The sequence below is a fragment of the Geotrypetes seraphini genome, chromosome 10, assembly GCF_902459505.1.
Source record: "Geotrypetes seraphini chromosome 10, aGeoSer1.1, whole genome shotgun sequence".
NCBI lineage: Eukaryota > Metazoa > Chordata > Amphibia > Gymnophiona > Dermophiidae > Geotrypetes > Geotrypetes seraphini.
The window spans coordinates 46,064,448-46,084,892 of record NC_047093.1 but is presented as its reverse complement, the minus strand read 5'-3'; the positions used below and the strand labels follow the sequence as shown (position 1 = coordinate 46,084,892).

The 20,445-nt window shown below is 43.9% G+C and overlaps 1 protein-coding gene across 2 annotated transcripts in view; it reads left to right on the top strand.

Moving 5' to 3' along the window:
* The window catches only part of DNAH9 (dynein axonemal heavy chain 9), a 366,622-nt gene that overhangs the window by 85,239 nt on the left and 260,938 nt on the right, over positions 1-20,445 (top strand). For both annotated transcript variants that reach the window (XM_033960210.1, XM_033960209.1), the window contains exons 31-36: positions 3,537-3,824; positions 4,692-4,902; positions 6,831-6,958; positions 7,047-7,155; positions 7,399-7,546; positions 18,299-18,473. In XM_033960210.1, coding sequence (XP_033816101.1) covers positions 3,537-3,824; positions 4,692-4,902; positions 6,831-6,958; positions 7,047-7,155; positions 7,399-7,546; positions 18,299-18,473 — 1,059 coding nt within the window. The remainder of the gene's footprint in view (positions 1-3,536; positions 3,825-4,691; positions 4,903-6,830; positions 6,959-7,046; positions 7,156-7,398; positions 7,547-18,298; positions 18,474-20,445) is intronic.

Genomic DNA, 20,445 nt, shown 5'->3' with positions numbered 1-20,445 from the left:
GAGACTTGGGAGTACTGGTTGACAAGTCAATGACGCCATTTGTACAATGTGTGCCGGCGGCAAAAAGGGCAAACAAAATGCTAGGAATGATTAAGAAGGGGATCATGAACAGATCGGAGAAGGTTATCATGCCACTGTACCAGGCCATGGTATGCCCCCACCTGGAATACTACGTCCAGCACTGGTCGCCGTACATGAATCCAGAGAAGAGCGACTAAAATGGTTAAGGGACTGGAGGAGTTGCCATACAGTGAGAGATTAGAGAAACTGGGCCACTTTTCCCTTGAAAAGAGGAAACAGAGGGGGGACATGATCGAAACATTCAAGATAATGAAGGAAATAGATTTAATAGATAAAGACAAGTTGTTCACCCTCTCCAAGGTAGAGAGAGCGAGAGGGCACTCTCTAAAGTTAAAAGGGGATAGATTCCGTACAAACGTAAGGAAGTTCTTCTTCATCCAGAGAGTGGTAGAAAACTGGAATGCTCTTCCGGAGGCTGTTATAGGGGAAAACACCCTCCAGGGATTCGACAAAGTTAGACAAGTTCCTGCTGAACCAGAACTTATGCAAGTATGGCTAGACTCAGGGCACTGGTCTGACCCAGCAGTGGCAATTCTTATGTTCTTATAATTAACCTTGAGTTCTAGACAGAATCACTACCACCTCTCCTCCTATCCACCCTACTGACCTTCTATTGACCTCTGCCACTTTTTCTTCCTCCTTTGAAATCACTGAGGAGGAAACTTCACATTTTCTCTTCTCCTCCAAAATCACTACCTGTTCATCTGACTACTGATGGCCATCCAAAATATACACATCCAACACAAGTGCAAAAGGAATTAACACTCATGAATTGTTCAATCTAGTAAAAAATCTATTTGACACCACACGCCACAGTCAATCAACGCACGACATAAAACTTCCATCAACAGACGATCTAGCACAACACTTTAACTCAAAAATTGTGAACCTAAGGAACAACTGCCCAACAAATAACACAGATGAACAGCAAATAGCCAACTTACACGAAAACGAAACACCAGTGAACATGTATTGGAACTCCTTTCAGGACCTAGAATGGAATAACTTCATAAAACTCTACAACAAATATACCACATCAAACTGCATCCTAGATCCCTGTCCACCCAACATAATGAAAGAAGCCCCTTTAGACTTTAAGATGACACTATGGACTCATATGTCCAACAATTTCAAAAATGGAAAATTCCTATCAAAAAACAGTCACATTATAATCACCCCAATCCCAAAAAATCATAAACTACCCCTAACATCAGCAACCAACTATAGACCAGTAGCATCTATCCCATTTTTCGTAAAAATAATGGAAGGCTTGGTACAAACCCAACTGATGGACTACCTAGATCGGTTCTCACTGCTACATGAAACCCAGTCAGGCTTCAGACCACTGTTCAGTACTGAGACGGTGATAGCAGCAATCTTAGATTACCTACGTAACTTATTTAGTAAGGGCCACAAAGCCTTAGTGATGCAATTCGACATGAGCTCAGCCTTCGACTTGGTAGATCACAAAAAACTACTACAATGTCTAGATTCAATCGGCATAGGAGGCGAAGTGCTGGACTGGTTCCAAGGTTTCCTTACGACCCGCACCTATCAAGTTCGCTTCAATTACAACCTCTCTAAAACATGGAGAAACCCATCAGGCGTTCCACAGGGGTCCCCACTATCCCCACTACTCTTCAACGTCTATATAGCTTCACTAGGAACGAAGCTAACCCAGCGAGGCATAAAAGTATTCAGTTATGCAGACGACTTCACAATCATAATCCCGTTTACAACATCCCCCTCTGAAATCACCCCCACAGCAACTGAAGCGCTAAACACGATGGATCAATGGACCACAGATTTCAAACTGAAACTCAATTCAGAAAAAACTAAATTCTTCATAGCCTTGCCACACGCACAGAATACGACAATACCATTACAAATTAACAATCTAAACTTCCCCATTCAACCAACGATGAAGATTCTAGGAGTAATACTAGACCAAGGACTAACCATGAAAGACCACATAGACTCCTTAATCAAAAGAGGGTTTTTCACTCTCTGGAAACTTAAGTCCATTAAGGCGTACTTCCACACTTCCGCTTTCAGAATGCTAGTACAATCCCTAATACTAAACCACCTGGACTATTGTAACATCACCCATCTGACAATCCCCCAAAAGCAAAGGCAAAGACTACAACTGATACAAAATGCAGCAGTCAGGATGATTTTCGGGCTGAAGAAGTCCGATCACATAACCCCTTTCTACCGACTCCTACACTGGCTGCCGATGGAGGCGCGCACGAAGTTCAAGCTAGGATGTCTCTGCTTCAAAGTATTAAATGGTCTAGCCCCAAAGTACATTACAGACCTCTTCTCATTCCCAACCAACAGACATGAAAGAAAACCACACATGAAATTTGTCTCCCCACCAGCTAGAGGGTGCAAATATAAGAGACACCATCAACAATTGCTATCATATCAAGCAGCCAAATGGGGTAAAGACCTAGAAAAATTAATTATGCACACAAACAACTATGAAGAATTCAGGAAACACCTAAAAACTTACCTATTCCTGAAATACCTAGGTAACGAACCGGAACATCAACCCCCCTCGTAACATCACCACATACCTGAACGTGCAAACTGTTAACCCCAACCCCTATTCGCTAAATATGAACACTCTATGAACTTACGGAATATTTCTACTTCTGTGTAAACAACTTGGCACCTCCTGGCCTTGCAACACACAAACTGACGTTAACATCATTAATGTCATCAGATGTACACTGCTATATTCTCTAATTCGTTGTACGAAATATACACTGCTATACTCTTTAATTAGCTGTTCGTAAAGCTTCACTTGATTGTATTTACAGTTTCTTTTATTGTAAACCGCCTAGAAGTCGCAAGATTGTTGGCGGTATATAAGAATAAAGTTATTATTATTATTATTATTATCTCTCGTACTGTCAACCCCTCTATCTGCCATATCTTCAACCTTTCGCTCTCCACTGCGACTGCTCCTGATGCCTTCAACATGCCTTATTTACACCTCTCCTCAAAAACCCTTCACTGGACCCTACCTGTTCCTCCAATTATCACTCCATTTCCCCCTCCCCCTCTTATCCAAGCTACTCGGACATGCTGTTCACCGCCATTTTCTTGACTTTCTTTTGTCTCAAACTATCCTCAACCCGCTTTAATCCAGCTTTTGCCCTCTTCATTGTATGAAAACTACCTTTGTTAGAGACTCCAATGACCTTAACTGTAGTTATTTAACTTTTGTAAACCTCATAGAACTTCACGGTACTGTGGTATAGAAGTAAATTTTTATGTTATGTTATTCTAGTGGAAGCAATCATCCATACCAGTGTATTTCAGAAGTACACTGGGGTCAAATTCCAGTCTTGTACTTCTCTGTGTGAAAATCATTCAGAGAGCAGCTTTCTCTTTCTGAATGTGTTGTTACTTCCTTTAATATGTCAATGTTGTCTTGCTTCTTCCAGGATCACTATGACTGGGGCTTGCGAGCTATCAAATCTGTGCTGGTAGTTGCAGGCTCCTTGAAAAGAGGAGATCCAGATCGTCCTGAAGACCAAGTCCTCATGAGAGCTCTACGGGACTTCAATATTCCCAAGATAGTGACCGATGACATGCCCGTGTTCATGGGTCTTATAGGGGACCTTTTTCCTGCCCTGGATGTGCCCAGGAAGCGAGATCTCGACTTCGAAAAATGTGTAAAGCAGGCTGTGATAAACCTGAAACTGCAGGCGGAGGACAACTTTGTGCTGAAAGTAAGACATTATGGTGTTTATTTGTTGGTTTTGGATATCTGAAAATCGGCATTTAGATTCCATATTGCATGGACATCCAAATCCCAATTATACATATGCAAAATATGGAAGTCTAACACTGCAGTAAGTCCATATGGCAAGAGGGTGTGGTGTGGGTATGCTTTAGGTAGAACTAAGGAGGGCCCAAAATATGGACATCCAAATTTGATCACAGAAGGGGAAAGGATGTCCATGTTTAAAAGATGGACATTGTTATTTAGATTTGGTACTTGTCATGTCTAGGTAACAGAAGGGTGCTCTGATTGAGCATGACACCTCCTTAATCCCCCAATGGTTGCTGTCCTCTTTCTCCCCTGAATGTGAAACTTGCGAGAAATATCAGGCTCTATCATAGCTTTCAGGTATTATGGACATTCATAACAGAACAGCATGTAGATCTGAGAAATAACCTAATGGTTTGAACAGTGGATTGAGAACCAAGGGACCCAACTCTTTTTATTTTTTATTGTGAACCCTCCAGAGACAGAAAAATACCCAATGTCCTTGAATATATAAGACACATGAAGGCTATCAGCACCCTGAGGCTGTAGGTTCAAACCCCATGCTGCTTGTGACCCTGGGCAAGTCACTTAATCATCCACTGCCCCAGATTCATTAGATAGATTGTGAGCCTACTAGGGCAGATAAGGATAATGCTTGAATACCTGATTTTTAACCCCTTTCTGATCTCCTTTGGGTGGTCGGGCTAAAAAAAATAAATAAATAAATTTGGTAAGTTCACAAAGTATAGTTCTTTGAAAAAAGATTATTCTTGGCTAAAGTTAGCATTGTAGCAAAAAGATGAATTGTGCAATGCTGTGTCTATAGGTGGTACAGCTGGAAGAGCTGCTTGCTGTTCGTCACTCTGTATTCATCGTGGGGAACGCTGGCACCGGCAAATCTCAAGTGCTGAAGTCCTTGAATAAAACATACCAGATCATGAAAAGGCGCCCAGTGTGGACAGACCTCAACCCTAAAGCTGTGACCAATGACGAACTGTTTGGGGTCATCAACCCTGCAACAAGAGAATGGAAAGACGGTAAATTTAATGAAAATGCACTATGAAAGTAGGAGGAGCCTATAAAATATGGCCTCCAATTTTCTGCAGTGCTGTGGTTTCAACAAGTGGTGCAGAAATTAGTCACAACAAAATGCTTTCCTGCATTGCACACCAGCTCTCCACTTCCTGCTTCTAACCCTGGCTAACCTTTCCTCTTCCTCTCTCTCCTACCATTACACTTTTCACCTCTTCCATTTTTCCTTTATCTGATCCTAGCTGTAGTCTTCCTTCCATCTAGATTCTCATCTTTCCATCAGATTACTCATTCCAGCCACTTGTTCCTTCCTCCAATTTCTTTAACACATATATAATTCCTTCCAGCGTCTCTACTTATCCTTTCATCATTCCCTCTTTTCCCTCAACATTTAATTTCTTCTTGTCAACAACTTCTCAGTGTCAGTCTTTCATCTTTCCCTCCTTCCTTTCATCTTTCAGTTTCATTCTTTCCTTTCTTTATACCCACAACTCCATCTACCATACCCTCACTGTGTCTGCTTCGGACACCTGCCTTCCTCTTTCCACTGATGCTGGGCTTTTGGAGCCATGTGGTAGTGGTGGTGGGAGGGTCAGTGGGAGAAGATTAGCGATGCAGCAGTTTGAGACGTGTATTAGTTAGATCAGGGGTAGGCAATTCCGGTCCTCAAGAGACACAGGCAGGTCAGGTTTTCAGGATATCCACAATGAATATGTATGAGATGGATTTGCATGCATTGCCTCTTTGAGATGCAAATCTATCTTATGCATATTTATTGTGGATATCCTGAAAACCTGACCTGCCTGTGGCTCTCGAGGACTGGAATTACCTACACCTGAGTTAGATGATTGATCTTTTAGATCAGAGTTAGGAGAAAATCAGAAGAGAGTTTATTATTCTCCTTTGCTGCTTTCCTTGTGGGACCTTGAGTAAGTTACTTCACAGTCCTGTGCCTCTTGGAAAAATTTGAAAGTTTCAAGTTTATTTAATTTCTTTGATTAATTCGCATAATCCAAATCCAATGCGATTTACATAAGTTCAAAAATTCAATAAAATAATAAAAACCGACAAACATAACATTCACTACTAATACAGTAAAACATGTAAGGAGGGAGGTGGTTGACAGCAATTGACATAAATACAATTCTAAAAAAATAAAAGTAAAAATAAAACCAGGAGAAGGTCCAAAGACACAGAAGGTTGGGAAACAGTGCTTAAAGCACTGTATGCATCATCTTTGATGTTCCCTTGCAACAAATAATAAAGATGTATGTTTAGTTATATTATGTTTATATGGCAACATTAGAGTAAAACATAATTTTGCATACAACTCATTTTTGAATTACAAACTAGTGGTTGCATATGCTATAATATTTTACAGATAATACTGGCAACCAGGAGGTATATTTGAAAGTCTGTCCATTCTTCATCTGTTGTACTGTAATTCAAAAGGGGAAAATAAGTATTAAAGCTTTACCAAAATCCTTCCAGTGTCTGCAGAAAGGGAAGGCAGTTGTATCCTACTGGCATAATTGAACTTGTGAATATAAAAAAGTAAAAAAACAAACAAACAAAAAGAGTAAACCACAAGATTGTCATAAAATCAGGACCACGTAAAAATAATGCTTTAATTTGTACTACTAAGAAATTTAAACTTTTAAAATATTTTCTTATTCCATGTTTGGTTTTAATGGTTCCTGTATTTTTATGAATGTTGGAGTTTTTTAAAAATGATTTTTATTTTCTTATCTGCTATTTAACAAGCTTGTGATGACAATAGAAGGCATGTCTAATGACTGTATGGGATCTCGGAGCATAGAATGGGTTTGTTTATCTTAGCTGAACCCTTGAAGACCATCTCTGACATCAAGATATTGGATACAGGGATGGTCAAAATGCCAAAGTAAAAGATTACCTTTTGATTTGGTTTTAGGGCTTTTTTCATCCATCATGCGTGAGTTGGCCAATATCACACATGATGGTGTCAAATGGATTGTGCTGGATGGTGATATTGATCCGATGTGGATTGAATCTCTCAATACTGTCATGGATGATAATAAGGTAAAATAAATCCATTATTACAAATGACTTGGGTGGTTAACATTGACTGTTAATATCCTTTTAAAAAGATAGAATCTCCCCTTTGCAGGTGTTGACATTGGCAAGCAATGAGAGAATCCCACTCAATCCAACTATGAGGTTGGTGTTTGAAATCAGTCACCTTCGCACTGCTACACCAGCAACAGTGTCTCGAGCAGGTAAGGTATTCCAGTTGTACCATGCACACATGTAACCACGACAAAGTACACATGGAAACACTCTGCACTGCCCCACCAGTTATAGGAGTAGTGTCCTAAGCAACTAAATTAGTTTGGACCCTAGATAAGAAAGAGAACATGTTCCTTTAATAATACAATTACATGTGATAGAATTTGTTTGCCATGCTGAGACATTGTCTGATATATTACATGTGAGATATATATATATTTCTATCTGTATAGGGATTCTGTACATTAATCCAGCAGACCTAGGCTGGAACCCTCCTGTGACCAGCTGGATTGATAAGAGGGAAATCCAGTCGGAGAAGGCTAACCTGACTATTCTCTTTGACAAATATCTGCCTCTCTGCCTGGATACACTCAGAACAAGGTACTGAAAATGATCTTTGAATAACCTTCAGCCTTTGGTTATAGGGCAGTCAGCATTGCTTGTGAATTGTGGGCAGACATCTTTGAGATGAATATATCTCCTCCCCTATCCATGTCTCTGTGACTAGCTAGAGCCAGAGCTAGGATTTTCCAATCAAGAGAAATTGACTAAGGCCATGGCTAGAACCCGAGACAGGATTTCTCCCCTTCAGTGGTTCCCTGCAACCAAATTGAGCTAGAGCCTGGATTTCCTTCCCTTTGAAGGTTGACTGGGAATAGAGCCAGAATTTCTGCTATGGTTACTACATGGCTGTTCTATAGTGCTACAAGATGTGCCCAGTTTGCACCAAGACAGGTACAGAAAATGGGAACAAAAATTATAGGAGGGAGCAGCTCCCTTATGAAGATAGATTAAACAGATTAGGGCCCTTCAGCCTGGAGAAAAGACTGAGAGGGGCTACAGGAGTGGAGTGGAAAAGAAAAACAGGGAATGGCTATATACATGAGGGATCACAGCCAGTCAGGTTTTCAGAATAGCTCTAATGAATATGGATAGGGCGTATTTGCATGCCAGTCACCTCCATTATATGCAAATCTCTCTCATGCATATTCATTATCCCAGGACAAGCAGGCAGGTATTCTCACTAGTGGGTGATGTCATCCGACAGAGCCCCGATACGGACGTCTCACAAGCATGTCTTGCTTGAAGAAACTTAGAAGTTTCGAGATGCCCGCACCGCGCATGTGCCAGTGCCTTCCCGCCCGATGGACCGGGCGTGTCTCCTCAGTTCTTTTCTTTCCGCGGAGCTGAGAAGTTTTACTTCAATTCTGCGCTGACTGAATTCCCGTTTTATTGCCTTCTAATTCCGCGATTTTGGATGTCTTTTCCTTTTTTCGTGTGTTTTCTTTCTTTTATTTAAAAAAAAAAAAAAAAAAAATTTTTCTTCCGGCGAGTCGGCCGGGTCGGCCACGTGGCTCAGGCCCAGCTCCTTCGATCTAGCGGCGGAGCTTTTTCGGCCTATGTCCCTGCCAATCACCGGTTTTAAAAAGTGTAGCAAGTGCCAGCGCGCGATTTCGCTGACGGACCCGCATCGATGCTGCCTGCAGTGTCTTGGTCCAGAACATTTCCCAAAATCGTGCCGGCCTTGTTCCACTCTAACAGCGCGAGCGTTTAAGCGGCGCTGCCTGTTGTGGGAGTCGATGTTCAAGATGGAAGCTGCTAAAGAACCTTCGGCTTTGACTTCATCTGCCGCTTCGCCTGTTCATGCGAAACCAGCGACTGCTCCTGCGACTCCGGGCCTTTTGAAGCCGGCTTCGTTTACCCCGACTTCGGCCACGAGTTCGACGTCGGTGCCTGTCCTCGGCTCAGGTACCGCCTTCCACTATTCCACCTGTGGTCATTAAAGTGCGGAAAGCTGCCAAGCAGAAGCACTCGACCACGAAGGAGCGTGAAGACCGTGCTGGAGGACCCCCTTTCGGTGCAGATCCCTCCATATCGGCTTCGCTGCGGTCCCTGCTGGAAGCTCAGTTTGTCGAGCTCATGCAGACTATGGGGCCCAGATTAATCGCCTCCATCCAGGGTGACCTCCCGGTCCCAGTCCCAGGGGGCGGACCGCCCCCTCCCCCTCCTCCTCGTCGATCGATCTCGTTGCTTGACGAGGAGGAGCGGCGAAGGGCGGCTGGTCTCTCGAGGCGGGCTTCCCTTAGCGATATGCCTCCTTTGGAGCCCATTACGCCTCCGCGCCATCACAGTGCCGTTCCCCCGACTGATGATCGAAGTCCTGGGCATAGTAAATCACAGGAAGAGTTCTTCCGCACTCCATACCAGGCCTGGGCTGCAACACGGGAGGTGACCTCCATTCCGCCCCTTCGCTCTACCGCTTCCAGTCCCATACATTCACTGGAAGCTTCGGGGGACCATGCGAAGTATAGTCGTTCTCGCTCTCCCTCCCAGCACCGGGAGGGACATCGATCCAGACACTCCTCTCGGCACTCCTCGCGCCACTCGGAGGTTTTGCCACAGAAGAAGCTGCCACATCTGGGGTACTCCTCATCAGATTTATCTCCCCAGGAGGGGCCGGAGTATGAGGAGCCATCTACCTCTTATTCTCCTTGTCGCTCCCAAGTCTCCCTGGATCCTGAGGCTTCTATTTCCTCCAGTCCGTCTCGGAGGCCGGTACTGGCGGACCAGTTGTCTTTTTCTTCCTTCCTCCGGCAAATGGCGGATGACTTGGATGTGACTTTGGACATTGGGTCTCGGTATTCTAAGGAGTATCTCGACACCATGCACTTGCCTAATCCTCCTGCGGAGTCTCTTCGACTTCCTCTGCATAAATTACTGGATCAAACATTCATGCGATGTTTCGAGACGCCGTACTCCATCCCTGCGGTCCCGAGCAAATTGGATGCAAGATACCGCATTGTTCATCATAAGGGGTTTGAGGGCGCTCAACTCTCTCACCAATCCCTGCTGGTCGAGTCCTCTCTCAAGCGTTCTCATCCCTCCCAGGTCTATGCCTCTGTACCACCGGGACGAGAGGGGAGAACGATGGATAAGTTCGGTAGGAGAATCTACCAGAATTCTATGATGGCGTCTCGAGTGCTCAATTATAATTTCTTTTTTTCTTCATATTTGGAGTTCTTCTTGCCGGTGCTCCGCAAGTTTACTCCTTACATTGATGCTCAGGCTCGATTCGAGTTCGAGGAAGTGGTAGCCTCCCTTTCCCAGCTATGTCTTCAGCTGATGCAGTCATCATACGATGCCTTCGAGCTCTCGGCACGTGCTGCCGCCTGTTCCGTGGCCATGCGTCGATTGGCATGGCTTCGGACAATTGACATGGATCCGAACCTCCAAGACAGACTTGCCAGTGTGCCTTGTGCGGGCGCTGATTTATTCGACGAGTCTATCGAGACTGTTACCAAGAAACTTTCGGATCATGAAAAGTCTTTTCAATCTATCCTTCGGCCTAAGCCCAAGCCTCAGCAGTCTCGACCTTCTAGACCGCCTTTGATTTATCAGCGGCGCTACACTCCTCGTCAGACTCCTGCTGCGAGACAACCGGCGAAGAGACAGCCTCCCCAGAAGGCTCAGCAGAAACCTCAGCCGCCGGCTGCACCGAAGGCTACTCAGCCTTTTTGACTCTCTTCCAGGGAGCATAACCGACCTCGTTCTGCATCCCCCTATTTTTCCCATCGGGAGTCGCCTCCATCATTTTTACCATCAATGGGAGGCTATTACCACCGACCTCTGGGTCCTTTCCATCGTAAGAGAAGGATACTCTCTTCATTTCCATCGGGTCCCTCCGGACCACCCTACAAGAGAGTATCCTTCCAACTTAACGCAGACCGTCCTTCTCCTTCAGGAGGCTCAGGCTTTGCTTCGGCTTCGGGCCGTCGAGCCGGTCCCGGTGGACCAGCACAACTGGGGTTTTTACTCCCGGTACTTCCTCGTCCCGAAGAAGACGGGCGATCTGCAACCCATCCTGGACCTTCGAGTCCTCAACAAGTTTTTAGTAAAGGAGAGGTTTCGCATGTTGACCCTTGCTTCTCTCTACCCCCTCCTCGAGCGGAACGACTGGTTATGCTCTCTGGATCTCAAGGAGGCCTACACTCACATTCCCATTCATCCGGCCTCCCGCCAGTTCCTCAGATTTCGGGTGGGACATCTACATCTGCAGTATCGAGTGCTTCCTTTCGGCCTGTCCTCGTCTCCCAGAGTCTTCACGAAGTGTCTGGTGGTGGTGGCCGCTGCACTCCGGAACAGGGGTCTTCAGGTATTTCCCTACCTCGACGACTGGCTCATCAAGGCCCCCTCTGCTCCAGAGGTCATTTCGGCGACCTTGACCACGATCTGCTTCCTGCAGAGCTTGGGCTTCGAGATCAACTTCCCCAAATCCCATCTGCAGCCTACCCAGTCCCTTCCCTTCATCGGGGCGGTACTGGACACCATTCAGCTTCGAGCATTCCTTCCTCCTCAGCACATGGATGCTCTTCTTCATCTCTGCCAGTCTGTATCTTCTCGCCAGTCCATCTCAGCGAGACACATGATGGTCCTCCTGGGCCACATGGCCTCTACAGTTCATGTGACACCCTTTGCCAGGCTCCATCTCAGAATTCCTCAGTGGACCCTAGCTTCTCAATGGACTCAAGTGTCAGACCCGTTGACTCGACACATCATAGTCACTCCTGCTCTTCGGCAGTCTCTACTTTGGTTGATGACCTCTTCGAATCTATCCAGAGGTTTGCTGTTTCACACTCCTCCTCATCAGAAGGTTCTCACAACCGATTCCTCGGCTTATGCCTGGGGGGCTCATCTGGATGGGCTTCGCACTCAGGGATTCTGGACCAGTGCGGACCGCCTCCATCAGATCAATCTTCTGGAGCTCAGAGCAATCTTCTATGCTCTTCAAGCTTTTCAACATCTGCTTCACGACATGGTGGTCCTCATCCGCACAGACAACCAGGTCGCCATGTATTATGTAAACAAACAGGGGGGCATGGGATCGGCCTCCCTCTGCCAGGAAGCTCTCAGAGTCTGGGATTGGGCAGTTCGCCACAATGCCTTCCTCAAAGCTGTCTACATTCAGGGGAAGGACAATGTCTTGGCAGACAACTTGAGTCGACTCCTCCAGCCTCACGAATGGACTCTCCATTCCAACCCCCTTCATCAGATCTTTGCACAATGGGGGACGCCTCAGATAGACCTCTTTGCGGCTCCCCACAACTTCAAACTGCCTCAGTTTTGCTCCAGGATGTACACTCCTCATCGCCTCGAGGCAGATGCCTTTCTGCTGGATTGGAGGAATCGATTTCTGTATGCGTTTCCTCCATTTCCTCTCATTCAAAAGACTCTGGTCAAATTGAAATCGGACCAAGCCACCATGATTCTGATAGCTCCTCGGTGGCCCAGACAACCTTGGTTCTCCCTTCTGCTTCAACTCAGCAGCAGGGCACCAGTCCTTCTTCCAGTGTTTCCTTCTCTGCTTACTCAACATCAAGGATCACTGCTTCATCCCAACCTGCAGTCTCTCCACCTGACAGCTTTGTTCCTCTCAACGTAACTCCTCACCAGTTTTCTCAAGCGGTGAGGGATGTCTTAGAGGCTTCCAGGAAGCCTGCTACTCGACAATGCTACTCCCAAAAGTGGACTAGATTCTCTTCCTGGTGTATTTCCAATGCCAAGGAGCCTCAGCGAGCTTCCCTATCCTCTGTGTTGGACTATCTTCTACACCTGTCTCAGTCTGGTCTCAAGTCTACATCTATAAGAGTCCACCTGAGTGCTATTGCTGCTTTCCATCAGCCTCTACAGGGGAAACCTCTTTCTGCTCATCCTGTGGTTTCCAGATTTATGAAAGGACTTTTCCATGTCAATCCTCCTATCAAACCTCCTCCTGTGGTTTGGGATCTCAATGTCGTCCTTTCTCAACTCATGAAGCCTCCGTTTGAACCTCTCAACAGGGCTCCACTTAAGTATCTCACCTGGAAAGTGTTTTTTCTGGTGGCCCTCACGTCTGCTCGCAGGATCAGTGAGCTTCAGGCCTTAGTGGCGGATCCACCTTTCACAGTATTCCATCATGACAAGGTGGTCCTCCGCACTCATCCGAAATTCCTGCCTAAAGTGGTCTCTGAATTTCATCTCAATCAATCCATTGTACTTCCAGTATTTTTTCCAAAGCCTCATTCTCATCATGGAGAATCAGCTCTTCACACTCTGGACTGTAAACGTGCTTTGGCTTTCTACCTGGATCGCACCAAGCCACACAGAACGGCTCCTCAACTTTTCGTCTCCTTTGATCCGAACAAGTTGGGACGACCTGTATCGAAGCGTACCATCTCCAACTGGATGGCGGCTTGTATCTCTTCCTGCTATGCCCAGGGTGGATTATCCCTTCCTTGTAGGGTCACAGCCCATAAGATCAGAGCAATGGCAGCCTCTGTAGCCTTCCTCAGATCGACACCAATTGAGGAGATTTGTAAGGCTGCCACTTGGTCCTCGGTTCATACCTTCACCTCTCATTATTGTCTGGATACTTTCTCCAGACGGGATGGACAGTTTGGCCAAACAGTGTTACAAAATTTATTCTCTTAAGTTGCCAACACTCCCACCATCCCATTGAGGTTAGCTTGGAGGTCACCCACTAGTGAGAATACCTGCCTGCTTGTCCTGGGATAAAGCAATGTTACTTACCGTAACAGTTGTTATCCAGGGACAGCAGGCAGCTATTCTCACGTCCCACCTACCTCCCCTGGGTTGGCTTCTCTGCTAGCTACCTGAACTGAGGAGACACGCCCTGAGCATCGGGCGGGAAGGCACTGGCGCATGCGCGGTGCGGGCATCTCGAAACTTCTAAGTTTCTTCAAGCAAGACATGCTTGTGAGACGTCCGTATCGGGGCTCTGTCGGATGACATCACCCACTAGTGAGAATAGCTGCCTGCTGTCCCTGGATAACAACTGTTACGGTAAGTAACATTGCTTTAGGGCTACCCCAAAAACCCAACTGTCTGGTGGTCCTCCAGAAAAGGGTTGGAAATCACTGGTCTAGATTGCTCTGCTCAATTGCCTCTGAAAATCCAGGCATGATCCATATAATCCCTACTGAAAACTGGACCCTGTGTTTCTGTATTTGTTATCATGCAGTCATTCATCTTTCAGGGGAACTTTGGTAACTGATAAATCCAATTTTAGTGCAGTCAGCAGAGTAAAATCAGTGTCTATTTTTTAACTCAAACCACAGAACTATTTACTCAGCTGGTAGTTTCGTAATTTTCTTAATTTAGGAGATTGCCAAGTTAACCTTTCTTTTTAATAACTGTAATTAGTTGTGCAGAGGCCTGTGCTGTTTCCATGTCTCACAAGGTATTCCAGGGAACTCTGATCATGGCTAAATGCTGTATAAAGACAAGGGATGAAAGCATTTTATCCAGTTCTTGATTCAGACTGATTGGGAGCAGATCTACTGTATATCTGGATGCCTTCTTTAGGTGCCTGGATACCATGTTGTGAGAGCATATTCTATAATGACATCTGGGCACCCAGATTTCCTTATAGAATACTAGAATATGGTAATGGTGTGCCTTATATTCACATGCCTGTAGTTTTATGTTTAAATAATTTTATTGGTCAAGGAAACAAAAATACAAGCACAGCGATAAAAGTTAACCAAATACAGAGTACAGATCGTAGCTCAACGTCTAAGCTGACCAACATTTTGTGATGTCTGTCCCTCCCACCCAATACCAAAACCTCTCAGAAGAATGGTTCAGCAATTCAGAGCTGGAAGTTTAATGTCCCTGTCTTGATTGTGAGCCTACAGGAACAGATAGGGAAAAATGTTTGAAGTAACTGTATGTAAACTTCATTGAGTGTGGTTGTAAAACTACAAAAATGTGGCATACAAGTCCCAATCCCTTTCCTAGCCTTCCCCCAATTTTTTTTTATTTTTTAAATGTCTACTTGGACGTCTAGGCTGACAGGACGTCTAATCCAGACCATTTGGACATGGACATGCCAGTAGAGCAGTGTGACGCCTTAGAGGGCACTGCTATGAATTTCACATAAAGAGTGCCAGAATTACATCTCACATATACCCCGTATAATTTATGCAGAGTCCTCCAAAACTCCCCCCAAACCTACTAGACTCACTTGTCTACCACCCCAGTAGCCCTCGTGGATACAGGTGGCACCTACATGGCAGTAGAGTAGGGTTTTTGTGACTCACACTTTCCACTATAAATATAGTGGTTAGAGTGGTTTATGGGCCTGGGTCCTCCTCTTTTAGTTCTCTAGCCCATCTACCAGGTTACTTAAGACACCTGTATGAAGCTCTACTAGGCTTTCCCATACTACGTGCTGCTATTCTAGAGACAAGTATGTACTCTTTCATTCAGATTTTTGGGGGGTGAGAGGAGGTTGGTGAGCAGTGGGGGAGTGTGTGTGTAGGGGGGGGTCATAGCTTAATGTATCTAGTGGTCATCTGGTCAGTTTGGGTACCTAGGTCAAACTCCAAATGTCCAATATGTTTGAAAATTTTTAGTGTTGCTAGACCATGTATGTGGAATGTGTTACCTATTAATATTCGCCAGATTTCATAGCTATTATCCTTCTACAAGTTGTTGGCGGCTTATTTTTTTCAGAAAGCTTTTGGAAATGGAGATCTGTTCAACTGAGCTGTTGAATCATTAGCTTTTGCTTTTTTTATATATGATTTTAGCTTCTTTTATTTAAAAAAGAAATTGTGTTGTTTTATGTTTGTTTATTGATTTGTGCATGTACTTTTGTAACCCGCATAGATTGTTTGGCTATGCGGGATAAAAATGTTTTTAAATAAATAAATTAAATAAATAAGTTCCATCCAGGATGTCTTGGAAAAGATTTAATTATCGCCACAAGATGCCCAAGTTAAGCCCACCCAAAACACATCCATAAAACGCCACCCTGCACTCCCCTTGAAACTCTGGATACACAGGGGAGAAACGTCTCGATAGACATCCAGGAAAAGGATTTTGATTAACGGCACTGGGACGTCCTGGCAACTTAGATGTTCTTTTTTTTTTTTTTTGATGTTTTAGTTTTGGACTTCCAAGTGACAACTTAAATGTTTTTTTTTATGTTTTAATTTTTTGACTATGACTTACTTAGAGTCTAGATTATCCACAATCTTCCACTCCATCAAAGTATCATGTAAGACATCCACTGAGCCACCGAGGGTGGATCCAGCAACAAACAAGAAGAAAGTATAGTTTTCTTACCGAGTAAAGTGGCACACTGCATAAATCTTTTCAATCCCTTTGGAATAGGGTGGATTAAAGGAAACACAGAAAATAGTAATTTGGGAAGCAAAATACATTTATTCCTCCACAGACAAGAAATTTGGGCAATGAGCTATGACCAAAACAATCAAATGTTAAAATAGTGCCAAAATACATGCCCCGAAAAGACACCAGAAAAGAAACTCTTTTTTTAAAAATATCTTTATTCATTTTGAAGCCATACACTCTAAAAGCACTTAAATACAATTAAAATTATAATCTATGACAAATAGATATATCACCCTCCCACAATTATATTCAAAAAGTACACTCAAATTAAGAAATTAAAAATATGTTCCAACCCACCCTGGACGTGTATGACCAAAGAAACATTTAAGACTAGGAAAAATTGGATTCAACTTGGCTTTGTAAGCTCTCTGTGGGGTGATCTGAAGCCTCACAAACATCTTAAATTGTGTTTCCCATAAAGATATGTTCTTTGATCATCTATGGGCTTCTTTTACAAAGCCGCGTAAGCGGCTTTATTGCACGCACATTTTTAGCGTGCGCTAACCCCCACGCTAGCTGAAAAACTACCGCCTGCTCAAGAGGAGGCAGTAGCGGCTAGCACGGCTGGCAAATTAGCGCATGCTATTACGTGCGTTAAACCGCTAACGCGGCTTCGTAAAAGGAGCCCCATGTCTCTCGGGTAGTGCTTAATCTGATCACCTTTAATTTTCACACCCAAATCTTCTGTTCATTTCCATGCCAATGTATCACAATCAAATTCCTTAATATGTTTTTTCAGATACATATGATGAAATCTTAATGGTACAGGAAGCTGAGCATTTAGACTAAAAGCTATAACCAAGGATTCCTGAAAATCCAAACTGTGGGCAGAACTTGGCAAGGATTTTATATAATGTTGAAGTTGTAAATATGGCCTTATTTTTAAGCTCATAGTCTGAGCATAAGATTTCAAATGGCCTGACTGATAAAATATACAGTATAATCCCTGAAGCTATGATGTAACACCTGGAGAGAAAGATCCATTACCCTGTATAGGTAGGAGAGGTATGGGCTATTCAGGGCTTTTAAGATGAGCACAGATCCAATGTCAAGTATGATGGATATCTATTCAATATTTTGATAAGTTGCTCAGTGGAGACATATTGTATGAAGAAAATTGACAAGTATTTCAGAACCAGTTATTAATGTGCCACATAGTATGAGGGTATAAGCATGAGAAAATAAATGAAGACAGAGTCACAAAGAAGAAAATAGTCCCTGCTTGAAAGAGCTTACAATTACTGAGCCAAGTTCCTCTGACAGGGAAAGAGAGAGTATTTATGTCTTCCAAGTTCCAGCTAATAAGAGCAGCAGCATGCATTCATTTGTCCCCTGTGAGATATTTTTTCACCAGCCTTATAGGAAGGAGGAAATCAAGGTTTCCCCAGATAGGGTCCCATCATAGAACAGGTACAGCACGGATATTGGTAGTGCAAGCTTGCCTCCCACCACAGAAAAGCATAGACAGCAGAATTGCAAGACTGCCTCCCACTACAGTATTGTTGGACTTCATCTTAACCAGTCAATTGTCTTGCCCACCCTTTTTTTTCCAAACCTCATGCCCAAAAGTGTACTACATACTTTGAACTGGAAGAGAGCCTTGGTCTGCTATCTAGAGCAGACTAAAGTCTATAGAAAGTCCTCCCAGCTTTTTGTTTCTTTTACCCTGCTCAACCAGTCAAACTGCAACAAGTAAAAAGTTGCTGGGGATTCACCCAACCCCCTGAAGGTCCTAACAGTACAGATCTGAATTTGATTGGTTGAGCAGCTTTTGCCTGAGATACTGCATCTGAGATACTGAAGTAGGAAGTTGCTCCTAACAGCAACAATGATGATTTGAGTGATCTGGAGCGAGATACTTCTGGAGATGGATGGAGATGACAGATGATGTCACTTTGGCTTCTTAAAATTGATTTTCACTTTATTTGTCTTCAGATTTAAGAAGATTATTCCAGTTCCAGAACAGAGCATGGTTCAGATGCTGTGTTACCTCCTAGAATGTCTTCTCACCAAAGAAAATACTCCTCCTGATTGTCCAAAGGAACTTTATGAGTTATACTTTGTGTTTGCAGCTATTTGGGCCTTTGGTGGTGCACTGTTCCAGGATCAGGTAGGATTATACTGACAATGCAAATGTAGCATAGGTGTGTTCCTTAGGAAGGAACATCTCAGATTGCAAGAATTAAAGGCTTAAAGGGGGAAGTGTTTCAGTACAGTATCACTGTGGAGGGGTATAGCTAAGAAGGCATTGCCTTGGTGCAGTGTAGCTAGAGAGATCTGGTTCAGAAACAAACTGCCATAGTACACTACAAGCATTGAGGTTTGGTTTAGACCAGGCTTGTCCAAGTTCAGTCCTTGAGGACTGCAAACAGGCCAGATTTTTCAGGATATCTCTAATGAGTATGCATGAAAAAGATTTGCATCCACTACATCAGTGTATCTCAAACTGTGTGCCAAGGCACACTAGTGTGCCTCCTGAGATTCCAAGTGTGCTGCGGCACACTGAGGAGGAAGAAAGGCACTTGCCAGCTAACTTCCCTACGCGGTACAGCGCCAGCGCTGCCCGATTCGCCGAAGGCCTGCATGTTTCCCCCTTCTCTCTAGCATACTCCTGCTTACCGCCTGGCCCCCCCAGTCTCACCCTTAAAGCTAATTACAGTAGCCTGCAGAGGATCGCCGGTAGGTCAAATGATTTTATTTTCAATATATTGATTGAAATGTGTCAATTTTGAGAATTTATATCTGCTGTGTGTATATGAAAAATGAATGGAAAAATTGCATTACAATTAGTAAAGGTTATGGGATCTGGGGCAGAGCTTGGATGGGCTTAGGGAGGTCTATGGTTTGGGTACTCAGTTGATATTTGTTAGACTTAGGGGATACTTAGCTTGAAATAGTTGAGAAACAGCTTGAAGTAGCTGTAGGCAATCAGTTGGCACCAGTGCCTCTCCTTCTCTCCGGCCCTCTTCCCTGCTGGCACACCCTGCTGGCATCTCAGGGCCCATCTGGAGGTCCTCTGCACTACGTCCATTATATGCAGATCTCTCTCATGCATATTCATTAGGGATATCCTGAAAACCTGGTCTCCTTGGAGCTCTTAAGGTCTGAACTTGAACAAGCCTGATTCAAATGGATGACTATTTTCAGTAGGGCACAAATCTTAGAAGCTCAGAGTGGAGGTGGCTCAGTTCAGTATAACAAGATACAGAAATAGGTTGGTACTATATAACCCTAAATGGAGGAAAAGATCTCAGATCAACCACTAAGGGAACACATAAGTATTCTCCCCTTAAATATTGTGGCAATAGGTTTCTTTCATCGATCTAAAAACCTCCAATGTATTTTTTAAGTTTTTTTTGTTATGCATTAATCATTTATTTTATTCTTAAATTACTATCTCACAAAAAACTAAAAAGTGTATTACTTATCTTTAGCTGAGAACAGGTTAAAGTGCTTGAGTGCTCCAGTCAAAAAGTGCAGATTGCTAGAAAAAATGGCACATAAAAAATTATTAAAGTGCTCAGTGTACATCTAAATAGCACCATATATTTAAAGTGCAAAAAGTACTTATCTGCAAGTTTGAAGCAATAAAGTGTTGTAGTTAAAGTACTGTGAAATCAGATAGAAATATTGCACTTAAATTTATTGCACTGCCCCGTCTCAGATTCTTAAATCTTTAAACTTTAGCTCTCTTAGCTCTCTTTAGCAATTAGCTCTCTTAGCTTTCAACGGGTCCTGTTTCACCCTGCCAAGGGGCTTCATCAGGAAACGAGTGCTTTAGCCCGATAGACCCATGCATATTCATTAGGGATATCCTGAAAACCTGGTCTCCTTGGAGCTCTTAAGGTCTGAACTTGAACAAGCCTGATTCAAATGGATGACTATTTTCAGTAGGGCACAAATCATAGAAGCTCAGAGTGGAGGTGGCTCAGTTCAGGATAAGCCAGCGTTTCCCAAAACTGTCCTGGGGCAGGATATTCACAATGAATATTCATAGAAACATGATGGCATATATGCATACAGTAGGGGCAGTAGAAGCAAATCTAACACATGAATATTCATTGCAAATACCCTGAAAACCT